At 40.9% G+C, this 20,597-nt stretch overlaps 1 protein-coding gene across 3 annotated transcripts in view; it reads right to left on the minus strand.

The window, feature by feature from the left end:
* The window catches only part of ANKRD28 (ankyrin repeat domain 28), a 1,012,368-nt gene that overhangs the window by 856,595 nt on the left and 135,176 nt on the right, over positions 1 to 20,597 (minus strand). The window contains exon 1 of one of the 3 annotated variants that reach the window (XM_053714203.1): positions 10,132 to 11,504. The exons of 1 other annotated variant lie outside the window; for it this stretch is intronic. In XM_053714203.1, the coding sequence (XP_053570178.1) occupies positions 10,132 to 10,299 (168 nt within the window). In that variant the 5' untranslated portion in view covers positions 10,300 to 11,504. Of the gene's footprint in view, positions 1 to 10,131; positions 11,509 to 20,597 lie in introns of those variants that run through there. One more of the 3 variants, XM_053714204.1, reaches the window with a different exon arrangement.

Here is a 20,597-nt window from a genome sequence, read left to right on the forward strand (position 1 = left end):
CACAGCTCTAGTGGAGTGAGCTGTAATTCTTTCAGGAGGCTGCTGTCCAGCAGTCTCATAGGCTAAACGTATTATGCTACGAAGCCAAAAAGAGAGAGAGGTAGCAGAAGCTTTTTGACCTCTCCTCTGTCCAGAATAAACGACAAACAGGGAAGAAGTTTGGCGAAAATCTTTAGTTGCCTGCAAGTAGAACTTGAGGGCACGAACTACATCCAGATTGTGTAGAAGACGTTCCTTCTTTGAAGAAGGATTTGGACACAAGGATGGAACAACAATCTCTTGATTGATATTCCTGTTAGAGACAACCTTAGGTAAGAACCCAGGTTTAGTACGCAGAACTACCTTGTCTGAGTGAAAGATCAGATAAGGAGAATCACAATGAAGGGCTGATAACTCAGAGACTCTTCGAGCCGAGGAAATAGCCATTAAAAATAGAACTTTCCAAGATAACAATCTTATATCAACGGAATGAAGGGGTTCAAACGGAACACCCTGTAAAACGTTAAGAACTAAGTTTAAACTCCATGGCGGAGCAACAGTTTTAAACACAGGCTTGATCCTAGCTAAAGCCTGACAAAAGGCCTGGATGTCTGAATTTTCTGACAGACGCCTGTGTAACAAGATGGACAGAGCTGAGATCTGTCCCTTTAATGAGCTAGCCGATAAACCCTTTTCTAAACCTTCTTGTAGAAAAGACAATATCCTAGGAATCCTAACCTTACTCCAGGAGTAATCTTTGGATTCACACCAGTATAGGTATTTACGCCATATTTTATGGTAAATCTTTCTGGTAACAGGCTTCCTAGCCTGTATCAGGGTATCAATAACCGACTCAGAAAACCCACGTTTTGATAAAATCAAGCGTTCAATTTCCAAGCAGTCAGCTTCAGAGAAGTTAGACTTTGATGTTTGAATGGACCCTGAATCAGAAGGTCCTGTCTTAGAGGTAGAGACCACGGCGGACAGGATGACATGTCCACTAGATCTGCATACCAAGTCCTGCGCGGCCATGCAGGCGCTATTAGAATCACTGATGCTCTCTCCTGTTTGATTTTGGCAATCAATCGAGGAAGCAGCGGGAAGGGTGGAAACACATAAGCCATCCTGAAGTTCCAAGGTGCTGTCAAAGCATCTATCAGAACCGCTCCCGGATCCCTGGATCTGGATCCGTAGCGAGGAAGTTTGGCGTTCTGGCGAGACGCCATGAGATCTATCTCTGGTTTGCCCCAACGTCGAAGTATTTGGGCAAAGACCTCCGGACGAAGTTCCCACTCCCCCGGATGAAGAGTCTGGCGACTCAAGAAATCCGCCTCCCATTTCTCCACTCCCGGGATGTGGATTGCTGACAGGTGGCAAGAGTGATACTCTGCCCAGCGAATTATCTTTGATACTTCTATCATTGCTAGGGAGCTTCTTGTCCCTCCCTGATGGTTGATGTAAGCTACAGTCGTGATGTTGTCCGACTGAAACCTGATGAACCCCCGAGTCTTTAACTGGGGCCAAGCTAGAAGGGCATTGAGAACTGCTCTCAATTCCAGAATGTTTATTGGCAGGAGACTTTCCTCCTGACTCCATTGTCCCTGAGCCTTCAGAGAATTCCAGACAGCGCCCCAACCTAGAAGGCTGGCGTCTGTTGTTACAATTGTCCAGTCCGGCCTGCTGAAAGGCATCCCCCTGGACAGATGTGGCCGAGAAAGCCACCATAGAAGAGAGTTTCTGGTCTCTTGATCCAGATTCAGAGTGGGGGACAAATCTGAGTAATCCCCATTCCACTGACTCAGCATGCACAATTGCAGCGGTCTGAGATGTAGGCGTGCAAAGGGAACTATGTCCATTGCTGCTACCATTAAGCCGATCACCTCCATGCATTGAGCTACTGACGGGAGTTGAATGGAATGAAGGACACGGCATGCATTTAGAAGCTTTGTTAATCTGTCTTCTGTCAGATAAATCTTCATTTCTACGGAATCTATAAGAGTCCCCAAAAATGGAACCCTTGTGAGAGGCAAGAGAGAACTCTTCTTTTCGTTCACTTTCCATCCATGCGACCTTAGAAATGCCAGAACTAACTCTGTATGAGACTTGGCAGTTTGAAAGCTTGAAGCTTGTATCAGAATGTCGTCTAGGTACGGAGCTACCGAAATTCCTCGCGGTCTCAGAACCGCCAGAAGGGCACCCAGAACCTTTGTGAAGATTCTTGGAGCCGTAGCCAATCCGAATGGAAGAGCTACAAACTGGTAATGCCTGTCTAAGAAGGCAAACCTTAGATACCGGTAATGATCTTTGTGAATCGGTATGTGAAGGTAAGCATCCTTTAAATCCACTGTGGTCATGTACTGACCCTTTTGGATCATGGGTAAGATTGTCCGAATAGTTTCCATTTTGAACGATGGAACTCTTAGGAATTTGTTTAGGATCTTTAAATCCAAGATTGGCCTGAAAGTTCCCTCTTTTTTGGGAACCACAAACAGGTTTGAGTAAAACCCTTGTCCTTGTTCCGACCGCGGAACCGGATGGATCACTCCCATTAATAATAGATCTTGTACACAGCGTAGAAACGCGTCTTTCTTTATTTGGTTTGTTGACAACCTTGACAGATGAAATCTCCCTCGTGGGGGAGATAATTTGAAGTCTAGAAGGTATCCCTGAGATATGATCTCTAGCGCCCAGGGATCCTGGACATCTCTTGCCCAAGCCTGGGCGAAGAGAGAGAGTCTGCCCCCCACTAGATCCGGTCCCGGATCGGGGGCCCTCGGTTCATGCTGTCTTAGGGGCAGCAGCAGGTTTTCTGGCCTGCTTGCCCTTATTCCAAGACTGGTTAGGTTTCCTGTTTTGGTGCAGTGGAAGTTGATGCTGCACCTGCTTTGAAATTCCGAAAGGGACGAAAATTAGACTGTCTAGCCTTAGCTTTGGCCTTGTCTTGAGGTAGAGCGTGGCCCTTACCTCCTGTAATGTCAGCGATAATTTCTTTCAAACCGGGCCCAAATAAAGTTTGCCCCTTGAAAGGTATATTAAGTAATTTGGACTTAGAAGTTACATCAGCCGACCAGGATTTTAGCCACAGCGCCCTACGTGCCTGAATGGCGAATCCTGAATTCTTAGCCGTAAGTTTGGTTAAATGTACTACGGCCTCCGAAACGAATGAATTAGCTAGTTTAAGGACTCTAAGCCTGTCCGTAATGTCGTCCAGCGTAGCGGAACTAAGGTTCTCTTCCAGAGACTCAATCCAAAATGCTGCCGCAGCCGTAATCGGCGCGATGCATGCAAGGGGTTGCAATATAAAACCTTGTTGAACAAACATTTTCTTAAGGTAACCCTCTAATTTTTTATCCATAGGATCTGAAAAAGCACAGCTATCCTCCACCGGGATAGTGGTGCGCTTAGCTAAAGTAGAAACTGCTCCCTCCACCTTAGGGACCGTTTGCCATAAGTCCCGTGTGGTGGCGTCTATTGGAAACATCTTTCTAAATATTGGAGGGGGTGAGAACGGCACACCGGGTCTATCCCACTCCTTAGTAACAATTTCAGTTAATCTCTTAGGTATAGGAAAAACGTCAGTACTCGCCGGTACCGCAAAGTATTTATCCAACCTACACATTTTCTCTGGTATTGCAACAGTGTTACAATCGTTAAGAGCCGCTAAGACCTCCCCTAGTAATACACGGAGGTTTTCCAATTTAAATTTAAAATTTGAAATATCTGAATCCAATCTGCTTGGATCAGAACCGTCACCTACAGAATGAAGCTCTCCGTCCTCATGCTCTGCAAGCTGTGACGCAGTATCAGACATGGCCCTAGAATTATCAGCGCACTCTGTTCTCACCCCAGAGTGATCACGCTTGCCTCTTAGTTCTGGTAACTTAGCCAAAACTTCAGTCATAACAGTAGCCATATCTTGTAATGTTATCTGTAATGGCTGCCCAGATGTACTAGGCGCCATAATATCACGCACCTCCCGGGCGGGAGACGCAGGTACTGACACGTGAGGCGAGTTAGACGGCATAACTCTCCCCTCGCTGTTTGGTGAAATTTTTTCAATTTGTACAGATTGGCTTTTATTTAAAGTAGCATCAATACAGTTAGTACATAAATTTCTATTGGGCTCCACCTTGGCATTGGAACAAATGACACAGGTATCTTCCTCTGAATCAGACATGTTTAACACACTAGCAATAAACATGCAACTTGGTTACAATCTTATTTAACAAAAAACGTACTGTGCCTCAAAGAAGCACTAAACGATTAAATGACAGTTGAAATAATGAACTGAAAAACAGTTATAGCATCACTCTTTAAACACAACATAACTTGTTAGCAAAGGTTTGTTCCCATTAGTAAAGCAATACTAATTAAATTTTAAACATAAAAATCACAGAGCAACGTTTTAAAACACAGTCACTATATAAATCTCACAGCTCTGCTGAGAGAATCTACTTCCCTTCAAAGAAGTTTGAAGACCCCTGAGTTCTGTTAGAGATGAACCGGATCATGCAGAAAATATAAGTGTAACTGACTGGAAATTTTTGATGCGTAGCAAAGAGCGCCAAAAACGGCCCCTCCCCCTCACACACAGCAGTGAGAGAGAAACGAAACTGTCATAATCAAAACAAGCAAACTGCCAAGTGGAAAAATAATGCCCAAATATTTATTCACTCAGTACCTCAGAAATGCAAACGATTCTACATTCCAGCAAAAACGTTTAACATGAATTAAATACCTATTAAAAGGTGTAATGTATTTTTACAGAGTAATTCCGGTGAAATACCATCCCCAGAACACTGAAGTGTAGAGTATACATACATGTCATTATAACGGTATAGCAGGATTTTCTCATCAATTCCATTCAGAAAATAAAAACTGCTACATACCTCAATGCAGATTCAACTGCCCGCTGTCCCCTGATCTGAAGCTTTTACCTCCCTCAGATGGCCGAGAAACAGCAATATGATCTTAACTACTCCGGTTAAAATCATAAGAAAAACTCTGGTAGATTCTTCTTCAAACTCTGCCAGAGAAGTAATAACACGCTCCGGTGCTATTGTAAAATAACAAACTTTTGATTGAAGTTATAAAAACTAAGTATAAACACCATAGTCCTCTCACACCTCCTATCTAGTCTTTGGGTGCAAGAGAATGACTGGAGGTGACGTAGAGGGGAGGAGCTATATAGCAACTCTGCTGGGTGAATCCTCTTGCACTTCCTGTGGGGGAGCAGATAATATCCCAGAAGTAATGATGACCCGTGGACTGATCACACATAACAGAAGAAAGCTACATTTATACTATGTTAGTAGAATCTCTTGCTCGATTCATTCCCCAATTGTTGTCCACACCAGTAAAAGCACAACTGACCCTAGGGTATCATATATACACACAAATGCATGCATTTCTTTGTAATTTCTGTTTTAAATGCTTTAACAATCTATATTTAAGCAAATATACACATATATATATATATATATAAATACATACACATACACACACATTTAATTACTGCTTATTCATATGAAGGATATAAAGTCTTTCAGTTTAATGTCCCTTAAAGGACCAGTCAACACAGTAGAGTTGCATAATCAACAAATGCAAGTTAACAAGACAATGCAATAGCACTTAGTCTGAACTTCAAATGAGTAGTAGATTTTTTTTCTGACAATTTTAAAAATTATGTCTATTTCCACTCCCCCTGTACCATGTGACAGCCATCAGCCAATCACAAATGCATACACGTACCATGTGACAGCCATCAGCCATCCATAAATGCATACACACTTATTCTTGCACATGCTCAGTAGGAGATGGTGACTCAAAAAGTTTAAATTTAAAAAGACTGAACATTTAGATAATGGAAGTAAATTAGAAAGTTGTTTAAAATGGCATGCTCCTTCTGAATAATGAAAGTTTAATTTTGATTGAGTGTCCCTTTAATAGAACAAAACATTTCCACATTTTCTCAATCACAGTATTGAAAATTTAACAACAAATCTTAAACATTTACATTTTTAGATTAAATTGTTTAATTGCTATAGAATGAGATTTAGACTTACAATAACTCAATTTCTCTGTAGTCTAAAAGATTAAAAGATTTCTAGAGAATTCTTAGAGTAGAAGCCTCCCTTCCCAAGTTATATATACTCCTCTCTTTCCTGCCTAATCAGACTTTAAAAAAATCCAAACATTAAAGGGACAGTATAAACTCATTTTCATAAGATGCACAGATACGGATATAAAAATCCAGTATAAAACTGTTTAAAAACTTACTTAGAAGCTCTCAGTTTAGCTCTGTTGAAAAGGTAGTTGGAAAGCCCACTGCAAGTGGGAAATAAGACACCCCCCCCCCCTTCTTTTACATATGAAAAGACCCTTTACACAAACAGCAGCAAGCTGGAGAAGGTAGCTTTGGGGCTTGGTTAGGAGTCTGAAAATCAGAGCAATGTTATTTAAAAATAAGCAAAACTATACATTTAAAAAATTTAGTGTATAATGTCCCTTTAAGAGTATGTTTAAACCGTTCACAGGCAGTTGTATAAAGTACTTACATGGCAGAACCCTATGGGAACCTTTGCCTTTTGTCAACAAAAAGTGTGCTCTTATAAATAAAGCTATAACAATAATGGATTTTGTGGGAACGTTATGCAGCTAAACTACCACAGTTGTATTTACAAGGACATGTTTTTTGTGGAAGTGGAAAGCACTGGTTGAAGATGTAGTGCTGCCTGCAGTGTTTTTAGGTAAAAACATAAATAAAAGATAAAGAAAAATTGGGGAGTAGGGAAATATATGGTAAAACACAGTTTTATGGAGTTTCTTAAAAGAGCAAGCAGGCACTCACCTGTTCTGAATGTTATCTTAGAGCAGTCATTAAAAATACAGCTGTATTCTTCTTAAAATGAAATAAAAGTGATGGAAAAGCCTAGGTGTTTCAAAAACACAAGGATTTACCAGCACTAAAAATGAATAGGACCTTTAGTGATGGATTTGCAGTAAAGAGTGCCAATTGTCCCCTTTCTATGCCGCTGCATCCTTGCTAAACTAAGCAGCTACGGTCACCCACAGCACATCGCTCTTTTTTTGTCAATGATGTTATGTTTTCCCCTTTAAGCCAATAGCTGTGCTAGTTCTGTATGCTAAAACACATTTTTACAAGGTCATCACTGAAGGTCCTATTTATTTTTAGTGCTGGAAAATCCTAGCATTTTTGAAATGCTAGGATTTACCATGACTTTAAACACTAAATACATTCCATGCACCTCTCTCTAATCATGAATGCAGTGATTTTGCTTACACTAAGTATCTGAAAGAATGCTGCTGCACGTGTGCAAGCATGACAGCACTAGAAAGCAAGGAAAGCCAAATTTAAACATGGCAGCACCCATGACTAGAGAAAGGTGGGGAAATATCCTCTATATACTATGATTATCAAATGTACTTAGTGATTAATGTCCCTTTATAGAACAGAAGAGGTCAACTAGGAACAAACCACTCAGGAGCTTGTCACAATATACCGGTTTCATCTCACATATAAATTCTGGATAACTGCCTCTAGCAATCCTACAAGTTTGATCCTATCCAATAGGAGCCACTAACCTATCCCATCAAGAAATGCTTTTCTGACCCTCACTGGTGAGGAACAGCAATATTGTTCTAAGCAAAGTGAACAAGACATCATGGCATTAACTTCAAAGAAACACAAATGTTCCTATTAAAGTTCAGTATTAAGTTCTATATAAAAAAAGTACGGTATATTGTACTGTAAATTTTTCTCCACTTTAATGTGTTTCCAATAATCTGTTTTACACACTGAAGTGTATCATGTTTATAAATAGGTCATTTACCTTTATTTTGTCATTTAAAATAGCTGCCTTTGCCTGTTGAAACCTCCACCTGTACTGAAAACATGAATACTTTAGTATTCTCGATAGAAAATGTATGCAAACAAAAAGGCAGCAATCAAGGTTTAAAGGGGGTGAAAGAGAGGCAATAACAAAAAAAATTAAAAATTGCTCTCTTAGTATTGAGCATTGCGTACAGAAAGATATATAAGATAAAAAGACATGAATGTAAAGAGCGATAGAGAATATTAGAAAGTCAGCTATTTCTGCAGGCTAACCCCATTTAAATGGGCATGTTCTTGAGAACAATGGATTACGGCTTCACTCAATAAAAACAGTCATTTCATAAAAATAAAAAAAATCAATGTAAATGAGCATTTTCTCATACATTTTATACCCTGCAGCTACTATGACACGTAATTGGGAACACATGAAAGAGAAACTAATTTTACAGTACAGTGAGCCTTTAGGGATATTAAACTGCAGGACACAACTACAACAGCATGGTTACTTGCTGGTATTCATTATGTTATGGTTTATCCTCTTGTGCCTACAGCTCTCTTCAAAGCAGTTGTTTTTTGAATGGTTCACTCAGGGACGTTGTCACTTTTGAGGTTTAATGTGCATGAAACAGAGTGGGAGCTTTACATTTTTGGATATAGTTAAATAAGGATACGTCTTCATATAAATTATAATATAGACGTTTACACAATAATATTAATATGCATGCATCCAGTTAATTATTCTATGGTATTCATAAAATAAATTTTTGCTATTCATGGGCCTTCGGCAGCTAAGTAGGTGGCCGCTCGTGGACTTTGTCGATTCTTATGAAAGAGCTGTGCAAATCCAGTGTGGTGATCTTTCACAAGAAAGAATCTGGCATTGAAAATAGCAGACGTCCACAACTGTCCACCTACTTCCGCATTCGGGAGCTAAAAAAGCTGTCTAATGCCCATGCCTAATTTTTGCAGTGGCTGCCTTGCTCTCTGTTGTTAAGGTGGCATTTTGTAAAACGTTATGTCATTTTTTAACTGTTTAAAAACTACAAAAACGTAAAAGTCGCACTCTGTATTGTGTGTACTCGTTTGAAGTACAGCTGAGAAAAAGATGCATCATTGTAAATGCACAAAACTTCTGTTACAGGGTGTCAGAATCTGTGAGCTCCAAGATAAAGGTGCTCAGTACAAAAATGCAAAGCTTCTACAATTGGTCCCCGTAAAGAATTAAAATAAGAGAACAGCACTGAAGACACTTGAGAAAAACATTGTGAATAGTAACCATTCTGTAGAAGTTGTGTGCAGCAGTTAACTTTCTAGATTAGACCAAAATATGATTCACCTCCCCTAATCCAATCAATCATTTACTAGACAAATACAGCTCTGCACCAGTTTCTCTAATAAACAACTTGTTGTTGATGTGGGGGAAGAAGGACATATATAAAGGGCTCCACAAATTAAAAATTGATTAATTAGTAAAAAAAAAAAAAAAAGGTATGGAAAAGGAACTTTAACAATTACAGAAGCTGAAGTAATGAGACTCTTATGCACTATTAAGACATATGAAGGAATTCCCTTTACAGGGAAAGAGGTGTCATTTGTACAGCCATACCAAAATGTTAAAGGGACAGTACTTAGATCTAAGTATCAGAGCAAGGCCCATAAATTAAGCCAAAATATGCAATCAGACCCATCAGACTGACATCATTTATTTTATTAATGTTTATTATACAATATAATATAGTGGCCTTGACTTTAAAGGAAAACGGGCTATTGCAGAACACTGTCAAACAGTTCTGAAAAAAAATAGATAATCTGTTATAAAAGATATATAGTAGGTCTATAACCAACAACATTGTTAAAGAATAAACTGAAGATTGTTACAATATGTTCTAATAAAACCTAATAAAACCAAAAGGTTACACATCCATATTTTTCTCTGATATATATATATATTCTATTAGTAGAGTACAAATAGGGACTTTGCTTTGCATGCTGCCCGATTAAAAATTAAAAGGGGAAAAAAAGATTAGGAGTCATTTTACAAAAATATATGGAGAACTGAAAGTGAATGCATAAGATCCCAACACTAAGACATCAGACATATTTATTAATAACCTTTTTAACTGGCCAAAACCATGAATGCAAATACATGTTTTACAGAGCTAACCCCAAAAATTAGTCTAAACTTTAGCTAAAAAATGTTAGAAGCAATTCTAGGAAGTGTTGCATCTGGATTGAGTCATTTTTAAGACATTAATATTGCAACACGTTTAATTCAGCAATAAACACTAATTTCTTACCATCACATTTTCAGAAGATGAATTATAAGTATTTCGTCGAGGTACCCTGGAAGTAAAATCAAGGATATCATCGTCCCCATCCTCCAAAACTACAATACATACACGGCTGGTTTTATTTAGATTTGGAATAAATATATTATCCATGTGTTCTGTAACAAAGTCAGGCATTAGCAGGCTGCCAAATAAGTTTATACCTGTGCTATGGTTGACGTTTCAGTGCTGAATTTATTTTTCTAAAAATATAAAATTGTAGAATGTGCTGTTCGCCACTTGCATTATATATAAAATTCAGGATTGATCAGTAATAAAAATATATATATTACTAACAGACTAACCAGCTTTAACTGGATACATATAAATAAACGATACAGTCTTTATATAAATTAGAATATAAAAGTTTACAAACTAATAATATTAATATACAGGCATCCAGTTGATGATGCTATGGTATTTATGAAACAACCTACACGGATGAATCTGCTAAACTATAAAAATGTGTGTAGTCTAGTAAAAAATAATCAGTGGTAAATTGATTTTTCTACAGAATGAAAGATCAGTTGCTAAAAGACTAGTCAGCCGTTTGTTGATTGTAGTCACTTGCAACACACTGAAATAAGTGTGGTATTTCGCATGGAGCCGAATTGCTTTTTCATTTATTGTAGCGCTGTCATCGGTTTTAATCCATCACTGAGCTCCTGTGTAAAGCATAAAAATCCAGCACGGTCTACAAAACCAGCAACAATCAAATCCACAGTGGCTTGATGGGTAGGAGTTTCATTCACATGTGATGACTCAGGTCACAAGAGAAAAGGGTTCTCCCTGAGAAATGCAGCCAACTAAATCCCAAATGACCCACATGGCAGAAATGAAGAGGATGTTTACTTGACTATGACAAAAACCGCAAACAGAATTATTATTCCTCAAAACAAATAATAGGATCCTGAGTTAAAAATATTCACAATGTAAAAAACATTACACGTGAATGGTTAGCACAAATCTCTCCACTAAGAGTGGGAAAATGCAGTAAAATTAGTCACAATAAATGTAAACCTCACAGATCACAGCACTTGATAATTCCTTCTTTCGTCATGCAAAGGTATAAATTCAGCACTTTAAGATTGATCTCTCAATCATCATCACGCACTAATTAATATTCGCTCGTTTTTGCTCTGGAATGCCTCTTTTGTTTCATAGGTTTTGAGTGCTGCACAGTCAAAAGCGGAGAGGCCGTTTATAGGAAAGCACAGGCAAAAATCACTCCCCCAACAGTAGCATTCCATCCCAGCTGTTATGGAAAGAAGCAAACACTGCAGAGCTGCAGAATGAAATGCCTTGTAATGCTCACATGTTAAAAGCGTTTCACACACTGCTCTAGACTAGATGAACCAGTAACTTCCTGCAGAGTGGGGAGGGGCTTTGCTCCCCTCTCTGCAGCACTCATCGTTATTGGCAGTTTAATGACTAATCTTTTTTATATATAAAAACGGTTTATATTGTAAGTTTTAAAATTTTCCGCTGTGAAGCACATGGAAAAAATGTATGTCCAATTTGCTAACCACCAGCTCTGGAAAAAAAACTAACTGCTTTCATATGTGGCACTAAAACACATTCAAGATATGCCAAGGAAATCACAATGCCATTCATTAGTAGGGAACAGACATCATGAAACAAGTCTCAGTTTTTTTTCTTGTTTTTGTTTTTAAGAGCTGTGTATTTTATAAAATAAGAAACAATGGACGTTAATAAAACCAATTATTTTTCCTGTACACTGTATAACAGTGTACATTTGCCATTAATGTCTAAACCATTGGCAGCAAAAGTGAGTACGCCCCTAAATGGAAATGTCCAAATTGGGACAAAAATGTAAATATTTTGTGTGGCCAACATTATTTTCCAGCACTGAATTAACCCTCTTGGTGCATGGAGTTCACCAGAGCTTCACAGAATGCCACTGGAGTCCTCTACCACTCCTCCATGACGACATCAGAGTTGGTGGATGTTACAGACCTTGCACTCCCCAACCTTTCGTTTGAGGATGCCCCACAGATGCTCAATAGGGTTTAGATCTGGAGACATGCTTGGCCAGTCCATCAGCTTTACCCTCAGCTTCTTTAGCAAGGCAGTGGTCATCTTGGAGGTGTGTTTGGGGTTATTATCTTGGAATACTGCCCTGCGGCCTAGTCTCCGAAGGGAGGGGGATCATGCTCTGCTTTAGTGTGTCACAGTACATGTTGGCATTCATGGTTCCCTCAATGAACTGTAGCTCCCCAGTGCTGGCAGCACTTGTGCAGGCCCAGACCATAAACACTCTTACCACCATGCTTGACTGTAGGCAAGACACACTTGTCTTTATACTCATCATCTGGTTGCTGCCACACACGCTTGACACCATCTGAACCAAATAAGTTTTTATCTTGGTCTCATCAGACCACAGGACATGGTTCCAGTAATCCATGTCCTTAGCCTGCTTGTCTTCAGCAAACTGTGGGTTTTCTTGTGCATCATCTTTAGAAGAGGCTTCCTTCTGGAACGACTGCAAAGCAGACCAGTTTGATGCAGTGTGCAGTGTATGGTCTTAGCACTGACAGGCTGACCCCCCACCCCTTCAACCTCTGCAGCAATGCTGGCAGCACTCATACGTCATAGTCTATTTCCCAAAGACAACCTCTGGATAAGACGCTGAGCATGTGCACTCAACTTCTTTGGTCGACCATGGCGAGGCCTGTTCTGAGTGGAATCTGTCCTGTAAAACCGCTGTATGATCTTGCCCACCGTGCTGCAGCTCAGTTTCAGGGTCTTGGCAATCTGACTTAAAGCCTAGGCCATCTTTATGTAGAGCAACAATTCTTTTTTTTTTTTCAGATCCTCAGAGAATTCTTTGCCATGAGGTGCCATGTTGAACTTCCAGTGACCAGTATGAGAGAGTGTGAGAGCGATAACACCAAATTTAACACACCTGCTCCCCATATACACCGGAGACCTTGTAACACTAACGAGTCACAAGACACCAGGGAGGGAAAAAGGCTAATTGGGCCCAATTTAGACATTTCCACTTAGGGGTGTACTCACTTTTGTTGCCAACTGTTTAGACAATAATGGCTGTGTGTTGAGTTATTTTGAGGGGACAGCAAATTTACACTGTTATGCAGGCTGTACACTCACTACTTTACATTGTAGCAAAGTGCCATTTCTTCAGTTTTGTCACATGAAAAAACATAATTTATGCTTACCTGATAAATTTATATCTCTTGTGATGTATCGAGTCCACGGATTCATCCTTACTTGTGGGATATTCGCCTCCCCTACAGGAAGTGGCAAAGAGAGCACCCACAGCAGAGCTGCCTATATAGCTCCCCCTTAGCTCCACCCCCCAGTCATTTGACCGAAGGCTAGGAAGAAAAAGGAGAAACCATAGGGGTGCAGTGGTGATTGAAAGTTTAAAAATAAAAATATATATGCATGTCTTAAAAAACAGGGCGGGCCGTGGACTCGATACATCACAAGAGAAATAAATTTATCAGGTAAGCATAAATTATGTTTTCTCTTGTAAGATGTATCGAGTCCACAGATTCATCCTTACTTGTGGGATACCAATACCAAAGCTTTAGGACACGGATGAAGGGAGGGACAAGACAGGGACCTTAAACGGAAGGCACCACTGCTTGTAGAACCTTTCTCCCAAAAAAAGCCTCCGAAGAAGCAAAAGTATCGAATTTGTAAAATTAGGAAAAAGTATGAAGCGAAGACCAAGTCACCGCCTTACAAATCTGTTCAACAGAAGCCTCATTTTTAAAAGCCCATGTGGAAGCCACAGCTCTAGTAGAATGAACAGTAATCCTTTTAGGAGGCTGCTGTCCAGCAGTCTCATAGGCCAAACGGATGATGCTTTTCAGCCAAAAGGAAAGAGAGGTAGCCGTAGCCCTTTGACCTCTCCGTTTACCAGAATAAACAACAAACAAAGAAGATGTTTGACGGAAATCTTTAGTTGCGTGTAAGAAGAATTTTAAAGCACGAACCACATCAAGATTGTGTAACAGACGTTCCTTCTTAGATGAAGGATTAGGACACAAAGAAGGAACCACAATCTCTTGATTGATATTCTTATTAGAAACAACCTTAGGAAGAAACCCAGGTTTGGTACGTAAAACCACCTTATCTGCATGGAAAACAAGGTAAGGGGAATCACATTGCAAAGCAGATAGCTCAGAAACTCTTCGAGCCGAAGAGATAGCTACTAAAAACAAAACTTTCCAAGATAGAAGCTTAATATCTATGGAATGCATAGGTTCAAATGGAACCCCTTGAAGAACTTTAAGAACTATGTTTAGGCTCCATGGCGGAGCAACAGGTTTAAATACAGGCTTGATTCTGACCAAAGCCTGACTAAATGCTTTAACGTCTGGGACATCTGCCAGACGTTTGTGAAGTAGAATAGACAAAGTAGATATTTGACCTTTAAGAGAACTAGCAGATAATCCCTTCTCCAAACCTTCTTGGAGAAAAGACAATATTCTAGGAATCCTAATCTTACTCCACGAGTAACCTTTGGATTCACACCAATAAAGATATTTGCGCCAAATCTTATGATAAATCTTCCTGGTGACAGGCTTTCTAGCCTGAATCAGGGTATCAATGACCGATTCAGAGAAACCACGCTTTGATAAAATCATGCCTTCAATCTCCAAGCAGTCAGACGCAGAGAAATTAGATTTGGATGCATGAACGGGCCTTGAATTAGAAGGTCCCGCCTCATTGGCAGAGTCCATGGTGAAATCGAGGACATGTCCACTAGGTCTGCATACCAAGTCCGGCGTGGCCATGCAGGAGCTATCAGAATTACCAAAGCTCTCTCCTGCTTGATTCTGGCAACCAGACGTGGGAGGAGAGGAAACGGTGGAAATACATAAGCCAGATTGAAGGACCAAGGCACTGCTAAAGCATCTATCAGAACCGCCTTGGGATCCCGGGACCTGGACCCGTAACGAGTAAGTTTGGCATTCTGACGTGACGCCATCAGATTCAATTCTGGTGTGCCCCATAGCTGAATCAGCTGGGCGAATAACTCCGGATGGAGTTCCCACTCCCCCGGATGAAGAGTCTGACGACTTAGAAAATCCGCCTCCCAGTTCTCTACTCCTGGGATGTGGATTGCTGAGAGATGGCAAGAGTGATTCTGTGCCCACCGGATTATTTTGGTTACCTTCATCATCGCTAGAGAACTCCTTGTTCCTCCCTGATGATTGATATAAGCTACAGTCGTGATGTTGTCCGACTGAAACCTGATGAATTTGGCCGCAGCAAACTGAGGCCACGCCTGAATCGCATTGAAAATCGCTCTCAGTTCTAAAATGTTTATCGGGAGGAGAGCTTCCTCCCGAGACCAAAAGCCCTGTGCTTTCAGGGAGTTCAAGACTGCACCCCAGCCTAACAGGCTGGCATCTGTCGTTGAAATGAGCCACTCTGGCCTGCGGAAGCACATTCCCTGAGACAGGTGGTCCTGAGACAACCACCAGAGAAGAGAATCTCTGGTCTCCTGGTCAAGATGCAGTTGAGGAGATAAGTCTGCATAATCCCCATTCCAGTGTTTGAGCATGCATAGTTGCAGTGGTCTGAGGTGTAGACGGGCAAAAGGAACTATGTCCATTGCCGCTACCATGAGTCCGATTACCTCCATACACTGAGCCACTGATGGCCGAGGAATGGAATGAAGAATTCGGCAAGTGGATAAGAGTTTTAAATTTCTGACCTCCGTCAGAAATATTTTAAATTTCTACCGAGTCTATCAGAGTCCCTAGGAAGGAAACTCTTGTAAGTGGGAAGATAGAACTCTCTTTTATGTTCACCTTCCACCCGTGAGATGTCAGAAAAGTCAACACGATGTCTGTGTGAGACTTGGCTAGCTGGAAAGTCGACACCTGAATTAAGATGTTGTCTAGATAAGGCGCCACTGCTATGCCCCGTGGTCGTAGAAACGCCAGAAGGGACCCTAGCACTTTTGTGAAAATTCTGGGAGCCGTGGCCAACCCGAAAGGAAGGGCCACAAACTGGTAATGCCCGTTTAGAAAGGCGAATCTAAGGAATTGATGATGATCTCTGTGAATAGGGATGTGTAGATACGCATCCTTTAAGTCCACGGTAGTCATATATTGACCCTCCTGGATCAGAGGTAGAATAGTCCGAATAGTCTCCATCTTGAATGATGGAACTTTGAGGAATTTTTTAGAATTTTGAGATCCAAGATTGGTCTGAAAGTTCCCTCTTTCTTGGGAACCACAAACAGGTTTGAATAAAACCCTAGCCCCTGTTCCTCCTTTGGGACTGGGCAAATCACCCCCATGGTATGTAGGTCTTCTACACAGCGTAAGAACGCCTCTCTCTTTGTCTGGTTTACAGACTATCGAGAAATGTGAAATCTCCCCCTTGTAAGGGAGCCCTTGAATTCCAGAAGATATCACTGGGACACAATTTCTAAAGCCCAGGGATCCTGAACATCTCTCGCCCAAGCCTGAGCGAAGAGAGAGAGTCTGCCCCCTACTAGATTCGGTCCCAGATCGGGGGCTACCCCTTCATGCTGTCTTAGAGGCAGCTGCAGGCTTCTTGGCCTGTTTACCCTTGTTCCAAGCCTGGTTAGGTCTCCAGACTGACTTGGATTGGGCAAAATTCCCCTCTTGCTTTGTATCAGAGGAAGCTCAAGCGGGACCACTCTTAAAGTTCCGAAAGGAACGAAAATTATTTTGATCTATCCTGAGGGAGGGCATGACCTTTCCCTCCAGAGATGTCTGAAATAATCTCCTTCAGTTCAGGCCCAAATAGGGTCTTACCTTTGAAAGGAATGTTCAAAATTTTAGATTTAGATGACACATCAGCAGACCAGGACTTAAGCCATAACGCCCTGCGTGCTAAAATGGCAAAACCTGAATTCTTTGCCGCTAATTTAGCCAGTTGAAAAGCGGCATCTGTAATAAAAGAATTAGCCAACTTAAGTGCCTTAATTCTGTCCATAATTTCCTCTAATGGAGTCTCCATTTGAAGAGCCTCTTCTAGAGCCTAGAACCAGAAAGCAGCTGCAGTCGTTACAGGAACAATGCACGCAATAGGTTGGAGAGAAAAACCTTGATGAACAAAAATTTTCTTCAGGAGACCCTCTAATTTTTTATCCATAGGATCTTTGAAAGCACAACTGTCCTCGAAAGGTATAGTTGTACGCTTAGACAGAGTAGAAATAGCTCCCTCCACCTTAGGAACTGTCTGCCATGAGTCCCTTATGGTATCAGATATGGGAAACATTTTCTTAAAAACAGGAGGGGGAGTGAACGGAATACCTGGTCTATCCCACTCCTTAGCAATAATATTTACAATCCTCTTAGGGACTGGAAAAACATCAGTGTAAACAGGAACCTCTAAGTATCTATCCATTTTACACAATTTCTCTGGGACCACTATAGGGTCACAATCATCTAGAGTTGCTAATACCTCCCTAAGCAATAAGCGGAGGTGTTCAAGCTTAAATTTAAAGGAAGTCATATCAGAATCTGTCTGAGGAAGTGTCTTTCCTGAATCAGAAATTTCTCCCTCAGATAACAAATCCCTCGCCCCTTCAGAGCATTGTGAGGGCATATCAGAAATGGCTACTAAGGCGTGAGACGGCTCAGCATTTTTCCTTAACCCAGAGCTGTCCCGCTTTCCTTGTAAACCAGGCAGTTTGGACAAAACCTCAGTGAGGGTTGTATTCATAGCTGTGGCAATGTCTTGTAAAGTAAATGAATGTGACGCACTAGAGGTACTTGGCGTCACTTGTGCGGGCGTTACTGGTTGTGACACTTGGGGAGAGCTAGATGGCGAACACTCATTTACTTCTGACTGAGAATCATCTATTGCTCTATTTTTAAGTGCTAATATATGTTCTTTATAATTTATAGACATATCAGTACATTTGGGACACATTCTAAGAGGGGGTTCCACAATGGCTTCCAAACATATTGAACAAGGATTTTCCTTGGTATCAGACATGTTAAACAGGCTAGTAATGTAACAAGCAAGCTTGGAAAACACTGTAATCAAAGTAAATAACACTTAGAAATAAAACGGTACTGTGCCTTTAAGAGAAAAAAAGCTGCACAAGTTCTGCAAAACATTGTAAAAAAGCAGTAAACTTAACAACATTTTTACAGTAGTATCTTACAGCCTTAGTAACTTTGCACAACTATGCAAATAAACAATTAACCCCTTAATAGCAAAACCGGATTGAAAAAACGTCAAAACCGGCAAAAAAGACTTTTAGCACCTTGCCACAGCTCTGCTGTGGCGCCTACCTGACCTTCAGAACGATTTGTGGGGAAAAAAAACTCCTTTACAGCCCTCAAACACAGCAGGAACCACTGGAGAAGCAGTTGGATGTCTCTAAGGAAAAGAAACTGCGTAACTGAGGCGCGAAAATAGGCCCCTCCCACCTCACTCGTTTTTTTGAGGCCTATTAGAAAAACACCTGAGTGTCTCTTGATTAACCATGTGGGTTAAAAAACCCTAACACAAGCCACAATGACCCCTTCGGTCCCTTCAAAAAAACTTTATAATTGCATCCTTTACTGAACAAACAAAAAAACGTTTTTTCCTAACAGTGTCACCAGTAACAAATGAGCCCTTCAAGTAAGCTGAAATTCCTATCCAAGTGTCTGAATACAGCTTACCCTTTCCCCAAGGGGATATTGCCAGCCTTTTCTAGAATAAACAAAGTCTGTCTAGAAAAACATAGACTGAACATACCTCATATGCAGCTTAGCATGCAAACCGTTCCCCCAACTGAAGCTTTCCTGTACTCTTCAGCCCTTGTGAGAACAGCAGTGGATCTTAGTTACAAAGTGCTAAGATCATAATCCTCCTTGCAGAAATCTTCATCTCTTTTTCTGCCAAAGAGTAAATAGTACACACCGGCACCATTTAAAATAACAAACTTTTGCTTGAGAAATAAAAAACTAACATTTTTGTCACCACACTCGCTCTGCACTTCCTAGTTACTTAGAGTAGGCAAAGAGAATGACTGGGGGGTGGAGCTAAGGGGGAGCTATATAGGCAGCTCTGCTGTGGGTGCTCTCTTTGCCACTTCCTGTAGGGGAGGAGAATATCCCACAAGTAAGGATGAATCCGTGGACTCAATATATCTTACAAGAGAAATATAAATTATTCTTACCTGATAATTTCATTTCCTTTTGTATTAGAAGAGTCCACGGCATCATTCCTTACTGTTGGGAAATACTGAACCTGGCCACCAGGAGGAAGCAAAGACACCCCAGCCAAAGGCTTAAATACTGCCCCCTACTTCCCTCATATCCCAGTCATTCTGCCAAGGGAACAAAGAACAGTAGGAGAAACATCATGGAATAAATGGTGCCAGAAGAGAAAAATGTTGGTCCGCCCATCGGAGTATACGGGCGAGGGCCGTGGACTCTCCTCATACAGAAGGAAATTAAATTATCAGGTTAGCATAATTTATGTTTTCCTTCTTAATATGAGGAGAGTCCAAGGCATCATTCCTTACTGTTGTGAAAACTATACCCAAGCTCTCGAGGACACTGAATGATAACGGGAGGGGTAAAAGAAATGCTGAACCTAATCTGAGGGCACCACAGCCTGCAAAACCTGTCTCCCAAAAGCTGCTTCAGCTGAAGCAAAAAAGTCAAATTTGTAGAATTTTGAAAAAGTATGTAAGGAGGATCAAGTAGCAGCCTTACAAATCTGATCCATAGAGGCCTGGTTCTTAAAGGCCCAAGAGGAAGCCGCCGTAATCCTCTGAGGAGGTCTAAGTCCCGCTGACTCATAAGCAAAGCACGTATAACTCTCCTCAACCAAAAAGATAAAGTCAAAGAAGCCTTCAGACCCTTACTCTTCCCAGAGTAGATAACTAACAAAGAAGAAGTTTGTCGAAAATCCTTAGTAGCTTGAAGATAAAACTTCAAAGATCGAACCACATCCAAATTATGAAGTAAACTTTCCTTCGAAGGAGGATTAGGACACAAGGAAGGAACCACAATCTCCTGATTGATGTTACAATCAGACACCACCTTAGGAAGAAAACCCAAGCGGGTAAGTAGGACAGCCTTATCAGTTTGGAACACAAGATAAGAAGGCTCACAGTGCAAGGCAGCCATTTCAGAAACTCTGCTTGCCGAAGAAATAGCCAATAGAAAAAACCTTCCAGGACAACAATTTAATGTCAACCCAATGCATAGGCTGACACAGAGCTATCTAGTAGATTATTTATCTGATACAAGACAATCCGATGATGAAGAAGTCTCTGATACTTCAGAGGGTGCTCTTTCTGGGTCGCAATCTGCTGCATCTAAGCCTCCAGCTGCGGAGGAACTAGACTTTAGATTTAGGATTCAACATTTACGCTTTCTGCTAAAGAAAGTGTTGGCTACTTCAGAGGTTCCAGAGGCTAAATTGCCTGAGGAACCTTTGATTCCTAA

The sequence above is a fragment of the Bombina bombina genome, chromosome 5 (genome assembly GCF_027579735.1).
Source record: "Bombina bombina isolate aBomBom1 chromosome 5, aBomBom1.pri, whole genome shotgun sequence".
In the NCBI taxonomy this organism is placed as follows: Eukaryota; Metazoa; Chordata; class Amphibia; order Anura; family Bombinatoridae; genus Bombina; species Bombina bombina.